At 38.4% G+C, this 21149-nt stretch overlaps 2 protein-coding genes across 2 annotated transcripts in view; one reads left to right on the top strand and one right to left on the bottom strand.

Moving 5' to 3' along the window:
- PPME1 (protein phosphatase methylesterase 1) overlaps positions 1 to 13470 on the bottom strand; it is a 59264-nt gene extending 45794 nt beyond the window's left edge. The window contains exon 1 of the mRNA XM_004381962.1: positions 13016 to 13470. Within this exon, the coding sequence (XP_004382019.1) occupies positions 13016 to 13116 (101 nt within the window). The 5' untranslated portion in view covers positions 13117 to 13470. The remainder of the gene's footprint in view (positions 1 to 13015) is intronic.
- Positions 13471 to 13512: 42 nt separating this feature from the next.
- Positions 13513 to 21149, top strand: part of C2CD3 (C2 domain containing 3 centriole elongation regulator) — a 192575-nt gene continuing 184938 nt past the window's right edge. Inside the window, exons 1-2 of the mRNA XM_004381960.3 lie at positions 13513 to 13793; positions 17120 to 17389. Of these exons, the coding sequence (XP_004382017.1) occupies positions 13739 to 13793; positions 17120 to 17389 (325 nt within the window). The 5' untranslated portion in view covers positions 13513 to 13738. The remainder of the gene's footprint in view (positions 13794 to 17119; positions 17390 to 21149) is intronic.

Genomic DNA, 21149 nt, shown 5'->3' with positions numbered 1-21149 from the left:
TATATATAAAACCATTTGCCCTACCCAAAGACTCTATATAAATATAGATATCTATATAAATATATCAAATAAATGTATATATCTGATATACATGTAGATGTATATTTCACTGAGAGGGCATGGGGCAGCAACAATTCAGTAGCAAGGTACATCCCTAGTGCTCAGATTTTGACTTCTAAATATCATTTTCCACTACAAGAGCTGATTCTAGGGGTTGATCAAGAAAAGTAGAAGACGAGCCTGGAACATATTGTGACAAAAAGCGTGAAAGTGATCAGAGAATGATGGAGACATGTCAGAAGGACCTAGAAGTCCACCTTGAAGGGCTCTCACTAACTAAACTGAGGACAACTTCAGCATCAAAATAAATGATAGTAACTAGTTATAACCCACTGAATAAAAAAACCACCAGTCAATATAGATATAAATAAATGAATAAATCACAAGTTGGATAGTTTCAAAGTACCTCCCCACAAAATACTGTATTTATCAATTGAAAAAGGGAAAAAAGTAACTTTACAAAGGAGAAGCCTAATGAACACTACCTAAATCAGTAACGGGACGAACTGAAATCCTGCACCACCTGACAGAATTCAGTGAGAAAAATGAAGCATTATTCTGAGACATTCCTGCCAAGGATGTATGATCTGAATCTAATCATGAGGACACATTAGAGACCTAACTGAGGGACCTTCTAAAAAATGATCGGCTGGTAACTTCCAAAGTGTCAAGGTCATAAAAGTCAGGAAAGACTTGGCTTTTAGTAAATACTGAAGACATGGCAACTAAAAGCAACACGTGATTCTAAATTGGATTCATTTTCTACAAAAGACATTTTTGGGACAATTGGTCAAACTTGAATGGGGTCTGAGGATTATCTGATAATAACGTCTTAGTGTTAATTCCGTGACTTTGATGGTGATTATATTGTGATTATGTAAGTGAATGTCTTTGTAGGAAATACACGCTAAAAGTATTTGGGGGTAAATGGGACATCTGGTCAGCAATTCACTCTCAAGAGGTTCAGGGGAAAAAAATTCTTTGTATTGTGTTGCTTCAAAAAGAGGAGACAAAAAGACTTAGGAAACAAAGGGAAAAATGAAAGTGATATAAAGATGTTTCCAGTTATAAAGTATAGAAACCATGAAAGGAAAGCATACTTCCAGGATTGGTGTATGTAAAACTCAGTACCAATATCCATACAATGGAATATTATTCAGCCAATAAAAGGAATGAAGTACTGATAACATGTTATAACATGGATAAACTTTGAAAATATACTAAATGAAAGAAGCCAGTCACAAAAAGCCACATGTTGTATGATTCTAATTATATAAAATGTCCTGAATAGGCAAAGAGAAAGTATATTAGTAGATGCCAGGAGCTGGATGGGGGATTAGGGAATGACTGCTAATGGGTACAGAGTTTCTTTTTGGTGTGATGAAAATGTTCTGGAATTAGTGGTGAAGGTTTCACAACTTTGTGAATATAAGAAACCCAGTGAATTGTACATTCTAAAAGGGTAAATTTTGCAGTATGTGAATTAAATCTCAACTTAAAAAAAGAAAGAAAACATCAGTACCAGAATTTAGAAAATGTTGTTTCTAAAAGAAAGAATGTTTGTGTATCACAGAACGGTTGGTTTCAGTTTTGATTATTTTCTTTATTCAACAAACATTTATTAAGAGCCTATCTACTAGGAACCTTAGGGGGCAGTGAGTTTATGTTAATGGGAGAGAAGCAACTCAAAAAGGAGGGGTATGAAGGGTTGCACAACTCAAAGAATGTAATCAATGTCACTGAATTGAACATGTAGAAACTGTTGAATTGGTGTATGTTTTGCTGTGTATATTCTCAACAACAGCAATGACAAAAAAGTCTATCTTCAACATGCCATGTACAATGCTAACCCCTTGAAACAAAGCTGAAAAAGATAAGGTCCCTGCCTTTGAGAAACTTAAAAGTCTAGTAGCAGAATCAGGTTAAGAAAATGAACTGCAATAAAGATAAGTCTAAGGTACTATGGAAACACAGAAGATGTTTATCTAAGCCATCCTAGAGATCCAGAAAAAACTGGTGACCGGGTTTTTAAAATACGTATATAAAAAACCCATTACACACACCATAATTATATTTACATGCTCCAAGAGATATGGCAATCAGCACTAATGTTACAGACTGTATTATATATACTCAGTCAATAATAAATCTTAGCATATCATATTATGAATGCTCTCAGCTGATGAGCACTATATTATGCTAAGAAGTTTGGACTTTTTCCTAACAGTTATGGAGAATCATTGAAAGATTTCAAGTTGGGTGTGACATAATCAAGTTTACATTTTAAGATCTCTCTGGTAGCTTTGTGGAGGACAGACTAGGAGAGGTCCAGGTTGAGACAGAGTGGGGTGGAGGGTGGTTACAGCAGCAGTGATATTGCTGGAAGGGAGCAGGAGGATGGAGTGTGAACGAAGAATCAAAGACTATTCTTAAGTTTATCTGATGCCGTTCACAGAGAACACAGGAAGTCCTTTTAAAGAGTTCCAATTTATTAAATACTAATTCACCATGTGCTTGTATTCCTATTACTTTTTTGTGTTGGCTATTGGTTAGTATGTTGTCTTAGTCATCTAGTGCTGCTATAACAGAAATACCACAAGTGGATGGTTTTAACAAAGTGAAGTTTATTTCCTTACAGTAAAGTAGACTAAAAGTCCAAATTCAGGGTGGCAGCTCCAGGGGAAGACTTCCTCTCTCTCGGCCTTCTCATCAGTGTTCCCCCGGACTAGGAGCTTCTCTGCGCAGGGATGCCGGTCCAAACGACGTGCTCTGCTCCCAGCACTGCTTTCTTGATGGTATGAGGTCCTCCAATTCTCCACTTGCTTCCCTTTCCTTTTGTCTCTTACAAGAGATAAAAGGTGGTGCGGGCCACACCCCAGGGAAACTCCCTTTACCTTGGATCAGGGATGTGACCTGGGTTAGGGTGGTGTTACAATCCCACCCTAATCCTCTTTAATGTAAAATTACAATCACAAAATGGAGGACAACCACACAACACTGGGAATCATGGCCTAGCCAAATTGATACATACATTTTTTGGGGGATATAATTCAAACCATGACATATGTTAATTATCTCATAACTGGGCATCACATAATCCGTAAACAGAAAAAGCAGCATTTCACATAATGTCTTGCTGTAGACAGAACAGGATACTTACAGCCCAACATATGATGTGGTTTCAAATAAAAACTGAACTTACTTAACATCATTTTCAGATAAAATACCTAATCCATAGGAGCTTTCAATCTACTGAGATAAACCAAACAAAAATAGGCTTTGCTTTAAGTGGATAGATAAAGACAGACTGCCCTGCACATGAAGAAGAGCTGCAATCTTATACCTCTGATAGTAAAGAATTCTGCTTTGCCTAAATTAGAAAAAAAAACTCTCTAAATTTTATTTCCACCACCCACCCAACATGACAATAGCATAATTAATACTTTCTTTCCCAAAAACGCTAAAAGTGAAGAGAAAAAAAGATTAATGATAACTTTTCTAAAATGATCTCAGTTCAAACAAAAACACAGCCACTGAGGCATCATTAATAAAGCAAGAAAGAAGACAGAATGCAAGGCTTTTTGAAGTTTTATAAGGGCTAATTGTAGCTGCTCACCCTTAAAATCAATGTGTGTGGCATTACCCAGCAATCAGACCTTATGTAAGCTACAATTATGCCTAGACAGTGACACAACAGGACAAAAACAAGCAGGTTTAGGGTTAAAGTTTAAAGCCAATGAAGTCCATATAGAAGCCTCTAATGAAGTATTTTTCAGAACTAATAGCCATACAATCCCCTCCCCAGACTCACTTGCATGCCCATGATTAGAATAAAAGACATAGTTTGTAGACAAACAACAAATATCTTTAGAGCAATTATTTTAAAGCCTCTTTCTAGTCACAATTTGCTTATATAAGCAACTAATTTAATTCCAAACCAATTAAAGAGACACTTGAGTATGCCCTCTATGCCAGGTTCTGAATACGCCTGCTGGGCACTAGGGAAATCAGTAGGCCAGAGGTCCCCATCGATGAATAAAACTTGGTCCTTGCCCTCAAGTAGCTCATGCCTGGGGGAAAATAGGTAAGTGAACAGTCACTTTACACTACAGTTATGACAGAAATAAGCCTAGTGTGCCATGAGCAGTCATAGATGAAACATCTAATCTTACTTGGGACACACACAGGGGTAGAATCGGGCCAGGAAAGGATTCAGGAAGAGATGTTTGTTGTGAAGATTTTGATAAATCAAATGCTATAAAATTTCAAAGTACTATTCCTATTAAGTATTGACCTGGATAGAGAAGAGGCAAAGGTACAAACCTGCTATTTAATTACCAATAAAAGATTGCAATTTCCCAGTACTCAGTGAAAAAAACATTATAGAGATTCTCCAACTTAAAGATGGGTCTGTATTTTCTATTATAGGTTTATAAAGTAGGTTGTTGATTAATGTACTATGAAGTATTAGAAGGTTCCCTGGGTATCCCTCCCCTCCCCAGGTCTACTTAACCACAGGCCATCTGCAACGAAATTCAGCTAATAATGTTGTAGTTCAGGGATTAACACAGAAAACTGAACAAAAAGTGGTTTTTATACTATTATGAACCATGGTTTTTATGTTTAAGGAAAAGCTGGTTTAATTAGGGGGATAAGAAGGATTAAATGAAACAAGCCAGGCATGTATACAGGCTAGATGCTTTATAAGTATTATCACAACAACCATGAACTATATTAATAGAAAAAGGATAAAACCAGAACCAGTTGCCATTGAGTTGATTCTGACTCATGGCAATACCCTGAGTGTCAGAGTAGGACTGTGCTCCATAGGGTTTTCAATGGTTGATTTTTTGGAAGGAGATCACCAGGCCTTTCTTCCAAGATGCCTCAGTATGTGCATGAAAGATTATTCTCTTTGCCTCACCATCTCTTGAGAAGAGCAGTTTCTGAAAATTGTAAAGTTGAATTCAAATAGCACTTCCTGTTCTAAAGAAATTGGTTATCCCAAGTAACAGGAACAAAAACACTGTGATAAGAACATGTCATAACTCATTCTATGTGGCCAGTATTGCCCTGACATCAAAACCAGAAAAATATATGAAAGAAAACCACAGACCACTATCTCTTATAAATATACAGTAAAAAATCCTCAACAAAATACTAGCAAACCAAATCCACTGGCACATATAAAGGATTATTCACCATGACTAAGTGGGACTTATCCCAGGAATGCAAGGTTGGTTTAACATATGAAAACCAATCAACGTAATACACTATACTGATCAAATAAAGAACAAAAACCACATGATCATCATAACAATAGATGCAGATAAAGCATGTGACAACATCTAACACCCTTTCATGATTAAAACAAACTAACAGCAGAAGAAAAAGTAAAACACATAACAAACTAGGAATAGAAAGGAACTTTTGCAATCTGATAAAGGGCATCTATGAAAAACTCACAGTAAGCATTATACTTAATGGTGAAATATTGAATGCTTTCTCCCTAAGACCAGCAATAAGACAAGGATGTTGGCTTTCACCACTTCTATTCAACAGTGAACTGGAGGTTCTAGCCAGGGCAGTAAGGCAAGAGAAAAATAAAAGGCTTTCAGATTCAAAAGGAAGTCTCTCTCTATTTGCAGAGGACATGATCTTATAGATAAAAAACTCTAAAGAATCCACACAAGAAAAAAACTGTTAGAACTAAAAAATGAGTCAAGCCAGGTTGCAGGACAGATAATCAATATACAAAACTCAACGGTATTTCTATACACTAGTAATGAACAATTTGAAAATAAAATTAAACAATTTTATATATAATATCATTAAAAAGAATAAAAGGAAGTATAAGACTTGTACACTGCAAACTACACAAGATTGTTGAAAGAAATTAAAGAAGGCCTAAACAAACAGAAAGACATCCCATGTCCATGGACTGGAAAACTTAATATTGTTAAGATGGCAATACTCCCCAAATGGCTCCACAGATTCAATGCAATCTCTACCAAAATTCCAATTGTCTTGTCTTCCAGATATGGAAGAGCTCATCCTAAAATTCATATGGAAATGCAAGAGACCCAGGTAGTCAAAATAATCTTGAAAAAGTTGGAGGATTCACATTTCCCAATTTCAAAACCTACTACAAAGCTATAGTAATCAAGACAGTGTGGTACCAGCATAAGGATAGACATACAGACCAATTGAACAGAGTTGAGAGTTGAGAAATAAATCCTCACATTTACCATCAACTGAGTTCAACAAGGGCACCAAAACAATTCAATGGGGGTAAAGAAGAGTCTTTTCAACAAATGATGTTGGGAAAATGGGGTACCCACACACGAAAGAATGAAGTTAGACCACTACCTCACATCAAACACAAAAATTAACTCAAAATGGATCAAAGACCTAAATGTAAGCAGTAAAACTATAAAACGCTTAGAAGAAAACACAGGTGCAAATCTTTGTAACTTTGGGTTAGGCAAAGCCTTCTTAGATATACACCAAAAGCACATGCAAGAAAAGAAAAACAGGTAAATTGGACTTCATCAAAATTAAAACTTTTGTACATCAAAGGACACTGTCAAGAAGTGAAAAGACAACCCACAGAGCGGGAGGAAAATATTTGTAAATCATTTATCAGATAAGGACTTATATCTAGAATATATGAGGAACTCTAAAAATGAAATAATAAAAAGATAAATAACCCAATTTAAAAATGGGCAAAGAATCTAAATAAACATTCCTACAAAGATATACAAATGGCCAATATGCATATGAAAAGTCACTTAACATCAACAGCCATCTGGGAAATGAAAACCAAAAACCGTATGACACCACTTCATGCCCATTAGGATGGCTATATTCACAAAGAGAGATAAGGTAATAACAAATTTTAGCTAGGATGTAGAGAAATCGGAACTTTCATTTATTGCTGGTGGGAATGTAAAATGGTGCAGCCACTCTGGAAAAGTCTGGCAGTTCCTCCAAATGTTAAACATAAATATAATCCAGCTATTCCACTCCTAGGTATATAACCAACCCGTTGTCATTGAGTCGATTCCGACTCATAGCAACCCTACAGGACAAAGCAGAACTGCCCCATAGGGTTTCTAAGGAGCAGCTGGTGGATTCAAACTGCTGACCTTTTTGGTTAGCAGCTGAGCTCTTAACCACTGTGCCACCAGGGCTCTAGGTATATAACCAAAAGAATTGAAAATAGGTATTCAAACAAAAACTTGTACACAAATGTTCATAGCAGCACTATTCACCATCAGCAAAAGGCGGAAACAACCCAAATGTTCATCAACCGATGAATGAATGGATAAACAAAATGTGGTATATCATATAACGGAATATTATTCAGCCATAAAAAAGAATGAAGTACTGATACATGTACTGATAACAAGTACTACAACGTGGATTAACCTTGAAAATATTATGCTAAGTGAAAGAAGCCAGCTACAAAAGGCCACAGATGGTAGGATTCCATTTATATGAAATGGCCAAAATGGGCAACTCCATAGAAGCACAAAGTAGATTAGTGGTGCCAGGCACTGGGGAGAGAGGAATGGCACTGACTGCTAAAGGGTAAGGGGTTTCTTCTTTGTGATGATGAATACATTCTGGAATTAGTGGTGATAGCTGCACAACCCTGTGATTACTGATAGTCCCTAATTTACCATGGATTCTAGCTACGACAAACCACAGTTAATGACGGTCTGTTTTTTTTTTTTTTGTACGTTAGTAATATGTACTACGTACAATGTTGCTGCACATAATTTGCTGATGTTACCATTCTCAGATGGTCATCTGCAGATGTTCAAAGACAAAGATAGGATTTATAAAGATACTGATAATTAAAGACAGTATAATGAAATCTAAAAAAAAAAAAAAGAGGTAATCAACTTACGTCAGAACGGACGACGGATGACGAAGTCCTTGGAACGGAACCCCATCGTAAGCCAGGGACTACCTATATACTAAAACTCACTAAACTGTATACTTTAAAAGGGTGAATTTTGTAGTATGTGAATTATAACAATTAAAAATTTGTTTAATAAAAGATAGCAAAACAAAAATAGTGAGATTTGACTCTTTCAACAACTCAATCTATGACCTTCAGTAAATAATTACACTTTGTCTTTTATTTTCCCATCTGTGTGAAAAGCTCATTAAAGCCTTCCTAAGAGCCCTGGTATCCATAATAAATTTAAGTAGAAGACAACCTTATCAGATATGAATAAACACATAGCTTGAGGGGGGAAAATGCTGACATTCAAAGAAATTGAAAGAAAGGCTTGTACTTCACAAAGAATAAACCTTTCTCACGGTTCTCAACATATAATACTTCTTCCAGTTATCATTCATCAAGAGCTTATGTATCAGGAATCATAAGTGCCTCTGGTATATCATCTTATTCTCAGAGCACTGTAAGGTAAGCAGAAGTATCTTCATTTTAGAAATGAAATCAGACTGTAAGAGGTTAAAAGACTTGACCAAAAGTAAATACTCAAACTGGGCTCCAAACTCAGATCTATATCATTTCAAACACCAATCGCCTGCTTCCATATCACTTCACTTCCAGGCATAGCAAGGAGAACAACAGACAAAAAATATGAAACAGTGGGTTTGCATCTTGTTTCTGCCACTTAATGATTTTGTGATCTTAGGCAAGTCACTGAATATCTGAGTCTCAGTTTTTGCATTTACTAAAAGAATATACTAACTCCTGCCATAGTTTAGGAGCCTGGGTGGCACAACTTGTTTGGGATTGGCTGCTAATCTAAAGGCTGATGGTTCAAACCTACCCAGCAGTTCCGTGGAAGAAAGGCCCGGTGATCTGCTTCCAGAAAGATTACAGTCAAGAAAACCCTATGAAGCAGTTCTACTCTGAGGCTGCCATGAGTTGGAAGCAGACGCCACGGCAGCTAGCAACAAAAACAAGCCCTAGTTCACCTAACACAATACAAAAAGGCACTAATATATACATGTCAGTTAAGGAACTAGAGAAATGTAAGACACAAAGCACTAAAGAAAAGTAGCACAGGTAGTCCTTAACTTACATCATATTCAAGTTACAATGAACCCCATTTACCATCGGCTTTTTTTGTACATTTTATCATTGGTAATATGTACTATGTACAATGTTGCAGCACATAATTTGCTGATGTTATCATTATCAGATGTTCACTCACAGATGTACAAAGATTGGATTTATAAAGATACTGATAATAAAAGGAAATAATAATGAAAACTTAAAAAAAAAAAAAAGTATTCGACTTACGTCAAAACCGACATACTATGGAGTCATAGGAATAGAGCCCCATCTTAACTCTAGGACTACGTGTATTAATGATTAAAAAAAAAAAAAAGTGTCGAATAAAGAATGGGTTTAATATTCTCTAGTCTTTCTAATGGTAATGAAATGTACTAAGCAGCGATTTTCAAACATATTCCTCTCAAGTGCCCCCGGGATGCAAAGCAAGTAGGAACCCCCAAAAAAGTCCAAAAATCATTTTTTGGCAACTTCTACTGGCATCTACCAAGAACAATGAAACCAAGATTTCATTTTCTCATTTCAAGAGAAAGTGGTGTACTGAAAAGGGAATGGATTCTAGAGACTAAACCTACACTGAATCCTGGCTCTGCTGCATACTAGTTGAGTGACCTTTAATCTTTTAGTCTAAACTTCCCCGCCTGTAAATGCAGGAAAATATCTAACTTGCAGGATTGTGGGCAGATTAAATAATGTACATAAAGTTACTCCTACAATGTATAATGCCTAGCCTATAGTATGTATCCAAAAAAAAAAGTAACAGCTATCATTGCATTATCCAGCAATACTCTGGAATTACTAAACCCAACTGAGTAATGTAAATTATGAAAACTCAAGAAAAATTATAAACTCAAAACCACCCTGAACATTGAAACACACTTAAATAAAGTTTAGTAAAATTGAAAGCAAGAGATCATGAAAAACAGCTGAAAGAGTAAGTCAAACAAGAGAGATGATCAAGGGAATATGCTCTCTTGAGAGTAAGAGATAGATGAGGAAGTGGGAATGGGGCAGGGATAAGAAAAAAGAAAGTGAGTAGAAGGAGATATGAAGAGGGATGCTTTGAAATCTGTGGAAGTGACACTTCATAAATCAGCACTGAGGAAAAAGAAAGATTGAATCCTAGAGTATTTGCAAAGGAATAAGCTATACAACTCAAATTAAGTATTTCCAGGATAACAACTATGAATCCAAAAAACACAATAGGTCTCAGAGTCAAGACACCCTAGTCCTTAGTGGCCCTACAACTAAGTTCCTAGGCTACCTAAGAGCAGGAAAAATTGAGCCTCAATTTTTTCATTTATCAAGAGAAAATACCTCCTGCTCTAGCTTGCCTCACAGAATACAGAATTATCCGGCCTCAGTTTCCTCAACTATAAAATGAAGCAGTGAGATGAGATCACTCCTAAACTCTCATCTAGCTTTATGATCCTAAGGGAGAAGATAGTCCGTCCTATCACTAACATTAGACTTAGGTGAGGCCTTTCCAGTGTACCAAAAGGAAGCAGAAAGCAAAAATATAGGAAAATAAACCACTTGAAGATCACATAAAATTCACCCACATAGGTAAAACAATGCTCTCCTCTTCCCAATACTATGATAAAAAAGCATCTCCCTAAAGAACTTTATTTTTCAAGATAAGCAGTTAACCTAAATCACGAAGCTGAAAGCATCTATTTAAAAAGCACAAGTTACTAAAAAAGTTAAGTTACTAACAACTATACAATCTTCTAATTTAGTAGATTTCTCCTTTATTTTCTCGCGGTATTTTCCCTCCAGTTCTTCCTCTTCAGAGAACTAGTTTTGACAAGGTGAGAAGCTGAGCTCTAACTACACTTACCTAAAACACAGAGCCTTCATGGCATAGTGGTTAAGAGCTCAGCGGCTAACTAAAAGGTTGGAAGTTCAAATCCACCTAGCCGCTCCCTGGACACCCTCTGGGGCAGTTCCACCCTGCCCTATAGGGTCACTATGAGTCAGAACCGACTTAACAGCACCTAACAACAACAAAGTATGTATAGTTTTTTTTTTTTTTTTAATATTTTTATATATTTACACAGAGAGTGCTGGTGTACTGAAAGAGGAAATTTTAAGAAAGGAAATAACTAAGATACAAACCAACAATAAATGTTACATTAATTTTATACCCCAGATTAATTCTCCCAAATAATCTGTTATGAGTCAGTTTCCAGATTCTCTTTATTCATGTTATAGTCCTACCTTTCTTTCTTCTAAAGCCAAAACAATCCTCATTTTACCTTTTATGTAACCTTCTAACACACCTCCTTCTATTGCGCATCCATCAATCTATCTCCTTCTATCAAAGTTCTCTCATTTCTTGTACTGTACATCACAGTTAGGTCACCACTTCAATTCTTAGTTTCCTTCCCTGGTTTCTCCAACCATTCCCACAATGCCTCTGCCCCATTGTTTTAATTTATAGGATTCTCCTTTCCCTTCATTCCTAGGACCTAATTTCACAGTACTCAATCTCTCATTCTCATTTCATTTTTGATCAGTTTTTGTAAAGTATTACTTCTTCAGAACCTATGGTTTCTCTTCACGAGTCTTCATTTTCAGAATATCAACCAACCCATCTCTGGAGTCCCAAACACACATTTTTGACTACTTTATACTTACGTATCCTTCCTACCCCTTTTCTACAGTCACTTGTCCCCAGAATTCTGACACTACAAACATCCCTCAATCCCAACTAATTATTCAATTACCTTTGCTTTCCAGCAATTGCCTCTCCCATCTTCAATTCACTATACTACTTCTTTCTGTTGCTTAAGTATCCCCAAACCTGGCACAAGTCATTCAACGACCTAAATTCCAAAGCCTATCCCTTCCGCATGGCTCCACCCCTTCCAATCAAACTGTTTTTCCCAAATATTTTCTTATAAGTGGCTACTCCCAATGCTTCATGACTTCTCTGACAATTATAAGGCCAGTACGTAGCTTCCCTCAAACCTATTTGTCCAGCAAAAATCAACTGTTCAAATCATTCTCTTAAAGTTTCCCAGACCTTGCCTCTGCATCATTTTCATTCACTAAACCCTATTCTTAGTCATTTCTCAATCCCTAGGGGCCCACAGTCACTCTCTAAACTCCTCAGACCTCTCCCTCATCACTCCTTCCCTTATCACTCCAGCTTCTCAAAAACATTCCTATTACCCTTAACAATCTTCCTGGCTATATTCTCTATCCTTCCTTAGGCCTATTCGCCAAGCTTTCTTCAGTTCACCCTTAAGAGACCTAATCTCTTAGTTACCCCTCACTCCCTGAATCTGTCTCTTACACCTCTGAGAACTCTGTCTAGAACCTTCTGCTCCTGAGCTCTCTCCTTTTTCCTTCCCCAACCCTGCCTCAGGTGTTCCCTACTCCGCTTAGCTTTTCTAAGATCTAGTTCTCACAGCCTTCTTACTACTCTCAAGCCTTTCCCTAGTTGTTCCCCCAATTCCTCTCAACTTTTCTCTCAGTCATTCCCTATTTTCTTCAACAGTCCCTGGCAGATTTCCCCCCACCTCTGTCACGGCTCTATCCCATTCCTCATACCTCTTTCATTCCTTCCTTTGGAGGTGCCTCCCACAACCCTTAAATTATCTTCTCAGTTTCCCTAATCTTTGCCTCATTCTCTTTCCCTTCAACATCGCTATTCCCCTAATTTTTCCTTCAAGCCTCTCTCTGATGGTGTCCTCCAATTTCCATTGACCTGGCGACTCCTCTAGTCCCTCAGATCTGCCTTCTACTCCATCCAAACCTCTGCCAGGCCGCTACTAGCGTTTTCCCCTATCCTTAGTCTCTCCTCCCGTGCCGCTCTAAACGCTCAGAAACGCCATTCTCCAATGGCCGGGGCCTGGCCTCTAGGGAGAAGGGGTATGGGTCACGTACCCCATTCGCATCTTGGCTCCGCTCTGACTGCCCCCGCTGCCGGGTAGGGGAGGGCGAGAGGGCAGGCGACCGAGGTGCAAGCTCTTCTCGAGGGCCGACATGAAAGCGAGTCCGCACGTAGTCAAACAGCAGCCAAAGCTTCGTCCCACGCTAAGTGTGGCCCAACCGGTTACAGATGACTCCCTAGCGACGCCCTGTTGCCTTTAGACAGCCCTCAGCTACCGGCAGCACCGCCTACCGCCCACCGGCTCCGCAAACTCCACCCCCTCTCCGTAGCGTCTCCACCGGAAGTGCGCAACAGCACTCCCACAAAGGAAGCTGGGTAACGGAGTCTGCGGACAGCTCAAACCCCAAGTGGAGAACTCGACGACTCTCGCCGGAAAGAGGAGCTCTCCTAAATGCAATGCACCCTGGGCAATGGAGTCATCTAAGGGCCTAGCCCTTCGCGCTTGCGCAGCGGGAGGGGACCGCCTCCAATCCCGCCGAGGTAGCATAGCAAAGCATCCTGGGTGTTGTAGTCTGTTGCCGGGAAGGAGTCTTGGCGCTTTCCTTCCTCACGGCTTCCCAGAAACTGTTAAAGGAGGAGTCGCCTCTTCCTTCCTCCCAGGTTGCCCAGCGGCGCCGGTTGCCGGGGAACGCTGGTGCCGTGAGCAGGGATGGCGGGAGGATAGGACATGGTGCGGGGTCCGGAGCTAAGTTGGTGAAAAAGAGCTCGGGCTCGTCATGAAACAACGAAAAGGCCAGGGACCTGGGGGCGGCCGTGGCCGCAAAAAGAGAGGTAACCTGAGCGACTAAAGGCTGAGGAAAGCGTAACCGAGCGGGCTTTGGGCAAGGAGCAGGATGTAAGAGAAAGAAGGAACGAAGAAGAGAGAATAACTAGGGAGTCAGAAGGAGAATAAAAAGAAATAGGCACTGGGGTGCGGGGCGAAAAACGGGAACGAGTGGGCTGATGAGGGCTAAAAAGGTACAAGTAGGACCTCTTTAGGGGAGGGGAACAAAAAATTCCAGGAGTGTTTTTGATAACAGTTAAACGTGTGTGTGTCGTGTGTGTGTGTGTGTGTGTAGATGTGTAGAAGGGTAATAACTTTGGAGGTCCTCAGGGGGCCAGAGGAAATAAAATTTGGAGAGGTGAGTATGTCAGTGGGCTGTGTGTGTGTGTAGTGTGTAGATGTGTAGAAGGGTAATAACTTTGGAGGTCCTCACGGGGCCAGAGGAAATATAATTTGGAGAGGTGAGTATGTCAGTGGGCTGTGTGTGTGTGTGTGTGTGTGTGTGTGTGTGTGTGTAGATGTATAGAAGGGTAATAACTTTGGAGGTCCTCAGGGGGTCAGAGGAAATATAAGTTGGAGAGGTGAGTATGTCAGTGGGCAAGAACTAGCACAAAGGAGGATTCAGTAAATGTTAGTTGAATGAATGAAGCAAGTGAGGCCTACTAGCTGGAGTTGGGAAACAGTTGTGGAAGAGAGGGAGAGAAGAGTGGGTAGTGATGAGGTGAAAAAATAGGGTCTCAATGAGTTGGGTTGCACTTTATGGCAACCAGGTAGTGACAAGGTGTGGTAGGATTGGAGTGGGAGTGAAGGCATGAGGATATTCTGAAGGAGATGAGGTGGCTAGGAAGGAGAGGGTTAGAGGGCAGGCGGCAGTGATGCTAGAGGGGCTCATTAGGTTAGGATACTGATGGAGAAACAAGATGGCCAAAAGGGTAGGAATGCGTTAGCTGTAGTGAGAACAATCACGTTAGGAACCCAGGGTGGGTCAGAAAACTGGAAATTGGATCTCTCTAGGGTTGCCTTCAAGAAAAAAAAGTGCCTTTTTTTATATTATGGGCACGTTAGGAGCCCCTGGGTGGTGCAAATCGTTAAGTGTTCAACTGCTAGCTGAAAGGTTGGTGGTTGCAGCCCACCCAGAAGCACTTCATGAGACAGGCCTTACCATCTGCTTCCAAAAAGATCACAGCCTTAAAAAACCCTGTGGATCAGTTCTACCCTGCACACATGGGCTCATCATAAGTCAGAATCAACTTGATGGCAGCTAACAACAAGGGTTACTGTAAGGATTAGAAATAATATGTGTAAACTGTTAGCACATGGTATATACTCAATAAAACGGTGGTTATTTAAAACCTCTTTGACTCTTCAGCAATTAGCAATGCCCAGGACATACTAGGTACACAGTAACACTTATTGCTAACAACGTAACCACATGCTTATTAGACCTGCAGATAAAATAATAAGACAAAAACATACCTGTTAGATAAGAGGTAAACTGCTTCGGACCACAGCGAATAGCATAAGAAGAAAGGGTATTAGGAACAGTGATAGTACATTAAGGCCATTGGGTTGAAGGCTGAAGCTACTGTATGGGAAAAAGAATCTTATCCAAGCTGTTCAAAGATAACTAAGGCAGTTCTGAGGAAACCTTGGTGGTGTAGTGGTTAAGAGCTATGCCTGCTAACCAAAAGGTCGGCAGTTCAAATCCACCAGCTGCTCCTTGGAAACTCTAGGAGGCAGTTCTACTCTGTCCTATAGGGTCTCAGTGAGTCAGAATCAACTCAACGTTAATGGGTTTGGTTTGGTTTAAGGCAGTTCTGAAGCAGTGCTTTTCCTGCCAAATATGATGGGAGGATCTGAGACAGAGTCATGGAGGTTTTCAGTGGCAGTGCTCCCTTTGTCAAATCAGTCAAGCACGTTTGATTGGTAAGAGAAAAATCAAAGTAGAAATAACAACTATAGTATAGAAAATAATGTCTTTCTTGCTATAACAGAGGCATATACAGTAATGCACGTGTACACATCTGTGTATAATTTTTATATTGAAATTAATTATCCATAAAGATTATGTTGTTGTTGTTAGGTGCCGTTGCGTCGGTTCCGACTCATAGCAACCCTATAGGACAGAGTAGAACTGCCCCATAGGGTTTCCAAGGAGCGGCTGATGGATTTGAACTGCTGACATTTTGGTTAGCAGCGAAGCTCTTAAGCACTATGCCACCAGGGCTCCATAAAGATTATGGTGGGGCTTTTTCCATTATAAAGGGCAGTAAAGATATTTGCTTTAGAAGTCCAAAGAATTATTTGTATAGATTCCTGATCTGTTAGATTCTGGTTTATTTTCTTCTTGTGAGGCATGGCCATTCTTCAAAGGAAAAGTCAAAGTCAAATGGTGAAATGGTACTGTGAATGGAAGACAATTGAGGTCATTAAAGCAAAGCTTTATAGAAAGTCATGACTAATTGCCTCATTTTATTATCTTTCTGAAAGCCAATAAATATTGTGAATCCAGCAATGTGCTAAAAAGTAGTGACAGAATCTAAAGATGATAGTCTCTGTCTTCCTTGACTTTATGATATGGTAGGAGAGACAAGACACAGTTTAAAATGGTCTTTATTGAAATGTTGAATTGTGTGGTATACACTAAATTGTTTGGGAGTTTGGTGACGGGAGTTGCTGCTCTTTTATGTTCATGGTTTTTTAAATAAGTGAATTAGGTAAAAATAATACATATCTTAAAAACTATGGATGTTGCCTTAAGCAAAACATCAGTATTTGGGGAAAAATTTCAACTACTTCTGAGATTTTAAAAACCTGTATCATTATATTTGTATTTTTAAAATAGTATCTTTAAATTAAAGAGAAGTTTCTATTGGTATGTCTTAATTTGATATGTCCGTTACTTAGAATAACCTGACTCAAAAAGTAAATACTAATTGGTTATCAGGGTGGCTAGAGTCCTTAGGTAGCTCAAATGGTTATTCACTAAACTACTAACCAAAAGATTGGTGGTTAAAACCCACCCAGAGGCACCTTGAAAGTGTAAGGCCTGTCTTCTGAGAGGTCACACCCTTGAAAACCCTATGGAGGAGTTCTACTCTGCACACTTGGTCACCATGAGTTGGAATCAACTCAGTGGCAACTAACAGCAACAATCAGGGTGGCTTAAATGACCAGATAGGTTATTTCATGACCTGGTTTGCTAGTTACTTGTCATTGATTGGAGTAGCCTTCTCTCTGTAGGAACTAAAGTGTTTTTTGGTTGGTTGTTTTGCAGTCATGTTTTTTGTATTTAGTCTAAGTTTTGACTCGGAGTTCTTGGATTATTCCACAGGTTTGAGTGACATTTCTCCATCAACAAGTCTACCACCTCTGGTTGAAGGCCAGCTACGCTGCTTTCTGAAACTTACTATTAATAAAATCATATGGAAGATTGCAAAGCCTCCCACTTGTGTACTTGTCCGAGTAAGATGGTGGGGAGAAACATCAGATGGAACCCTCTTTTGTCCTCGGGATGCTTTGCAGCCTGAGCCAAAAGCTGTGAGAACAACCACACGTTATGCTATTCGCTGTGGTCCGAAGCAGTTTACCTCTTATCTAACAGGTATGTTTTTGTCTTATTATTTTACCTGCAGGTCTAATAAGCATGTGGTTATGTTGTTAGCAATAAGTGTTACTGTGTACCTAGTATGTCCTGGGCATTGCTAATTGCTGAAGAGTCAAAGAGGTTTTAAATAACCACCGTTTTATTGAGTATATACCATGTGCTAACAGTTTATACATATTATTTCTAATCCTTACAGTAACCCTGCAAGATAGATCTTTTCTCTGTTGTATAGACAGTGAAACTGAGATTCAGAGAGAAGAAGTGAATACTTTCTAAGTCACATGGTTGATAAATGGCAGAACTAGGACTTGAGACACCAAAACTCATGCTCCTTTCATTAAACCATGCTTCTTCAGGTAATAAGTGTAATTTCTGCTTTTGGCTTACATTATACCTGAGGAAAGAGACTGCAGATATAAACTTTACTGACAGTACAAGATAATACATGCTAGGTGCCAACTGAGTGGTGTAGTGAGTTAGTAATATATGTTTTCAGAGAAGAGAAGGATCCCTCTGTAAGGATCCAGAAGGCCAAGATTTCATTTCTGTATAAAGAAAGTATTCCAAGGGTACTGTGTTATTTCTTCATCCAGGTCAAGTGTTCACATAAACACATTTTGGATAGTGGGGTTATTTATCAAATCATACTTGTTTGAGTCAGTAAAAATTAAGCATATGTCATGTAAACATTGTTGGGCCAGGAATAATGGAGAGTCAAAGATGAATAAAAACTAACCTGTCCTTGAGTAGCCTATCAAGAAAAATTTTTTGAAAACATCAAATTAAAATATAAAGAACAATGACAACAAAATGCTGTAATTCAGTCGTTCAACAAATACATATTGAATACTTACTATGTGCTAGTCGCACGGTAGGCACTGTGGAGTTTTCGAAAACGAATCAGAAAAAATGAGAAGTATCTAATACCAAGTTCACAGAGAAGTTCAGTTAATAATGAGTAGAAAGTGGTAAGTGCTATTAAAACAGTATAGATGACATGCTGTGAGAATTTTGCTTACTGTAAGAGTCAAATAAACTATTGTGAACGTAGAGGACTGAGCTATCCATTCCCAAAATTAAGATCACGAGGCTTCATGGGGGAGGTTCCATTTAATCTGGGCCTCAGAAAAAGAACAGAGTATTCTAGGCTGAGCAGAGACTTGGAGATATGGAAGTATGAAGCGTGTTCTGGGAGCAATGAGTAGTTTAATGACTGAAGTGTAGTGCCTGTGGAGGGAGATAAGGCAAGATTAAATTGGAAAATAAACTTGGCACCATATTTGGGAGGACTCCAGTTGCCAAGCTAAGGATTTTGGACTTTACTCTATACCCAGCAAAGAGTCACTAACTATGTTTTATTTTAAAAATGACCTACTCAGACCTGCGTTTTAGGAAGGTTAGTGTGACTTTCAGGTGGATTGGAGGGAAAAGACTGAAGGCAAAAAGACTATTTAGGTTATTGCACTAATCTGAGTAAGATATAATAAGGGTCTGAACTAAGCAATGGGTAAGAGAAGGCAATTCTAGAGACAGGATGGAGAAAAAATAGCAATGAAATAAAGCAAATACTCTCTCCTCTATTCTTCTTTGGTTTGCCATCAGTTGTTTATTCTTTTTTTTGCAACATATTTTTTCCAGCTTTTTATTGTTAACTGATAGCTACAGGGAATATTTCACTTCATTTTTATGCCAACCGTTTGCCTTTATCAGATCTTTTAAAGAAGATTCATGGACTTAGGTCTCTACTGTTTGATTAGCCATATTCTGTTGCCCACAGTTAACCAATAGTGGTGATTAAGGGAGTATTAAGTTTACATTGTTGTACTATAAACCTAAAACTTAAATCCTTGGGTGGTACTTTTGTATAATTTTAAAAACTAAAAATGAAGAGTAATTAGCAATTCTTCAGTAAGAGAAGATATCTATTCATATGATAATCAACAAGTCAGACATTTATTTGAGAATTTTGTGGTATCATAAATGATGCACTGGACTTGACATCTGAACATTAACATTGCTGTTACCAGCTGTGGGATTTTGGGAAAGTCCCTTCGCATTTCTGACCCTCTTTCCTTATCTGTAAAATAGTATCCAACAACTACCCTTTCACCTTCTAGGTTTTTTCACAAAGAAGCAACCTGGTTGAATGGGCACACATGTTCTTTGAAGTCAAACTGTTGAATATGAACTCTGGCTCCAGGATTGGATGGCAATGCCATGCTGGGAGGTTCCTTAAGGTCTTGGAGTCTCAGTTTTCTATTTGTTAAATAGGGATAATAACACTTACCTGGCAGGAATTTTTGCAAAGATAAAATAAAAAAATGTAAAGTGATTGGTCCAGTACCTGGCATCTTGTAGGTACAAGTCTTATAAAAATGTGAAGTCTTGGGCGCTGGAGGATACAGAGATTTAAGATATAATCCCTACCGAAAAGGAACTTCCAGATTACTTGAAAAAACAAAACTAACATTCATGAAACAGTAACGAACAATGTCAGATAGTATATAATTAAATGCCCAATTATTGATTATATACGGTAAGTTCCATATGAATATTCGAGGAGATTAATATAGGCTAAATTGATCATAAATTATTAGGAAACCAGGATCCTGCTTCTGCTGTGCACTTGCTGCCTGACTTTGAGTAAGCCACTTCATTTTCTTGGGCTTTAATTTTCCTATCAGTAAATTGAAGAGATTAAATGCCAAGTGTGCCAGCAACCAAATTTCATGATTATAGTTAGGAAAAAAGCCATAAAGAAGGTAGGATTTGGATAGGAGACCGATGAGGTGAATCTCATAAATGATGGCCCAGCTGCAGACATGAGCACAAAATATTTTTTTAGAAAATGATGAGAGGAGATCAAACATTAGTTCACAAGGATATGTGCTCTGTCTAAAAACTTGGAGAAAGCATGTTTATTTCTTAAGCTGGTGTTAGGTATTTTATCATTATTATTTAAATTACGTGTAGTCTTTTGTATGCATACTTCATTTAAAAGAAAAGAAAATTCAAAATATAAATTACTGAACATGTTGTCACACATTAGCATGAAACATGAATAGGTCCAGGATGGAAAGAGGAAGGCACTGGAACAGAGATTTTATGAGTCCCTCAGGTAAAAATGACATATAGGAACGAGGGAAAATGTGTAACATTTTACAGTTTACAAAATACTTTCAAGCCTTCTGTCAAGTAAATGGGATAGTTATATTGTATTCATCTCTTTATATGTATCTCATCTTATTCTGAATAGAAGTTAAGGCAATTGCAAAAATAGGTTAACTACAGTAAGATTTTTTTTAATTAATGAGAAAATCTTTAAACTTTAAAATTTTAAAACCTCTTGCTTAAGGGAAAATAACACTAGGAGGAATAAGATGAAGCCTCTGTGAAAAAGTACAGGAGTGCAAACTGTAAGGCCCTGTTTTATTTGTAGTAGATATTATCCCCATTTTCTACGTGATGCATTTGAGGTCCAAAGAGTTAAAAGTAACTTACCCAAGGTCACCCTAACACCAGCCCTAATTCCAGGGGTTCTCTGACTCTAAGATCATAATGTTTCTACTATTCCACACTGCCTCTGGAAATAAGAGAGATGATAGGATTATGAACTTTGCCTTCTTACATCTTTCCTCCCTCATCCCTATCCCTTTGTAGGAAATAGCAGTGGTCATGAAAATGTCTGGAGCATGGGAACGTTAGAGTAGAAACTGAGAAAATTATAATACTTCAGTGAGCCTTGCCACTTGATTTT

Source organism: Trichechus manatus, unplaced genomic scaffold, assembly GCF_000243295.1.
Source record: "Trichechus manatus latirostris isolate Lorelei unplaced genomic scaffold, TriManLat1.0 scaffold00088, whole genome shotgun sequence".
Classification (NCBI taxonomy): Eukaryota; Metazoa; Chordata; class Mammalia; order Sirenia; family Trichechidae; genus Trichechus; species Trichechus manatus.
Note: the sequence above shows the minus strand (reverse complement) of the source record. Positions and strands in the feature narration are given on the sequence as shown.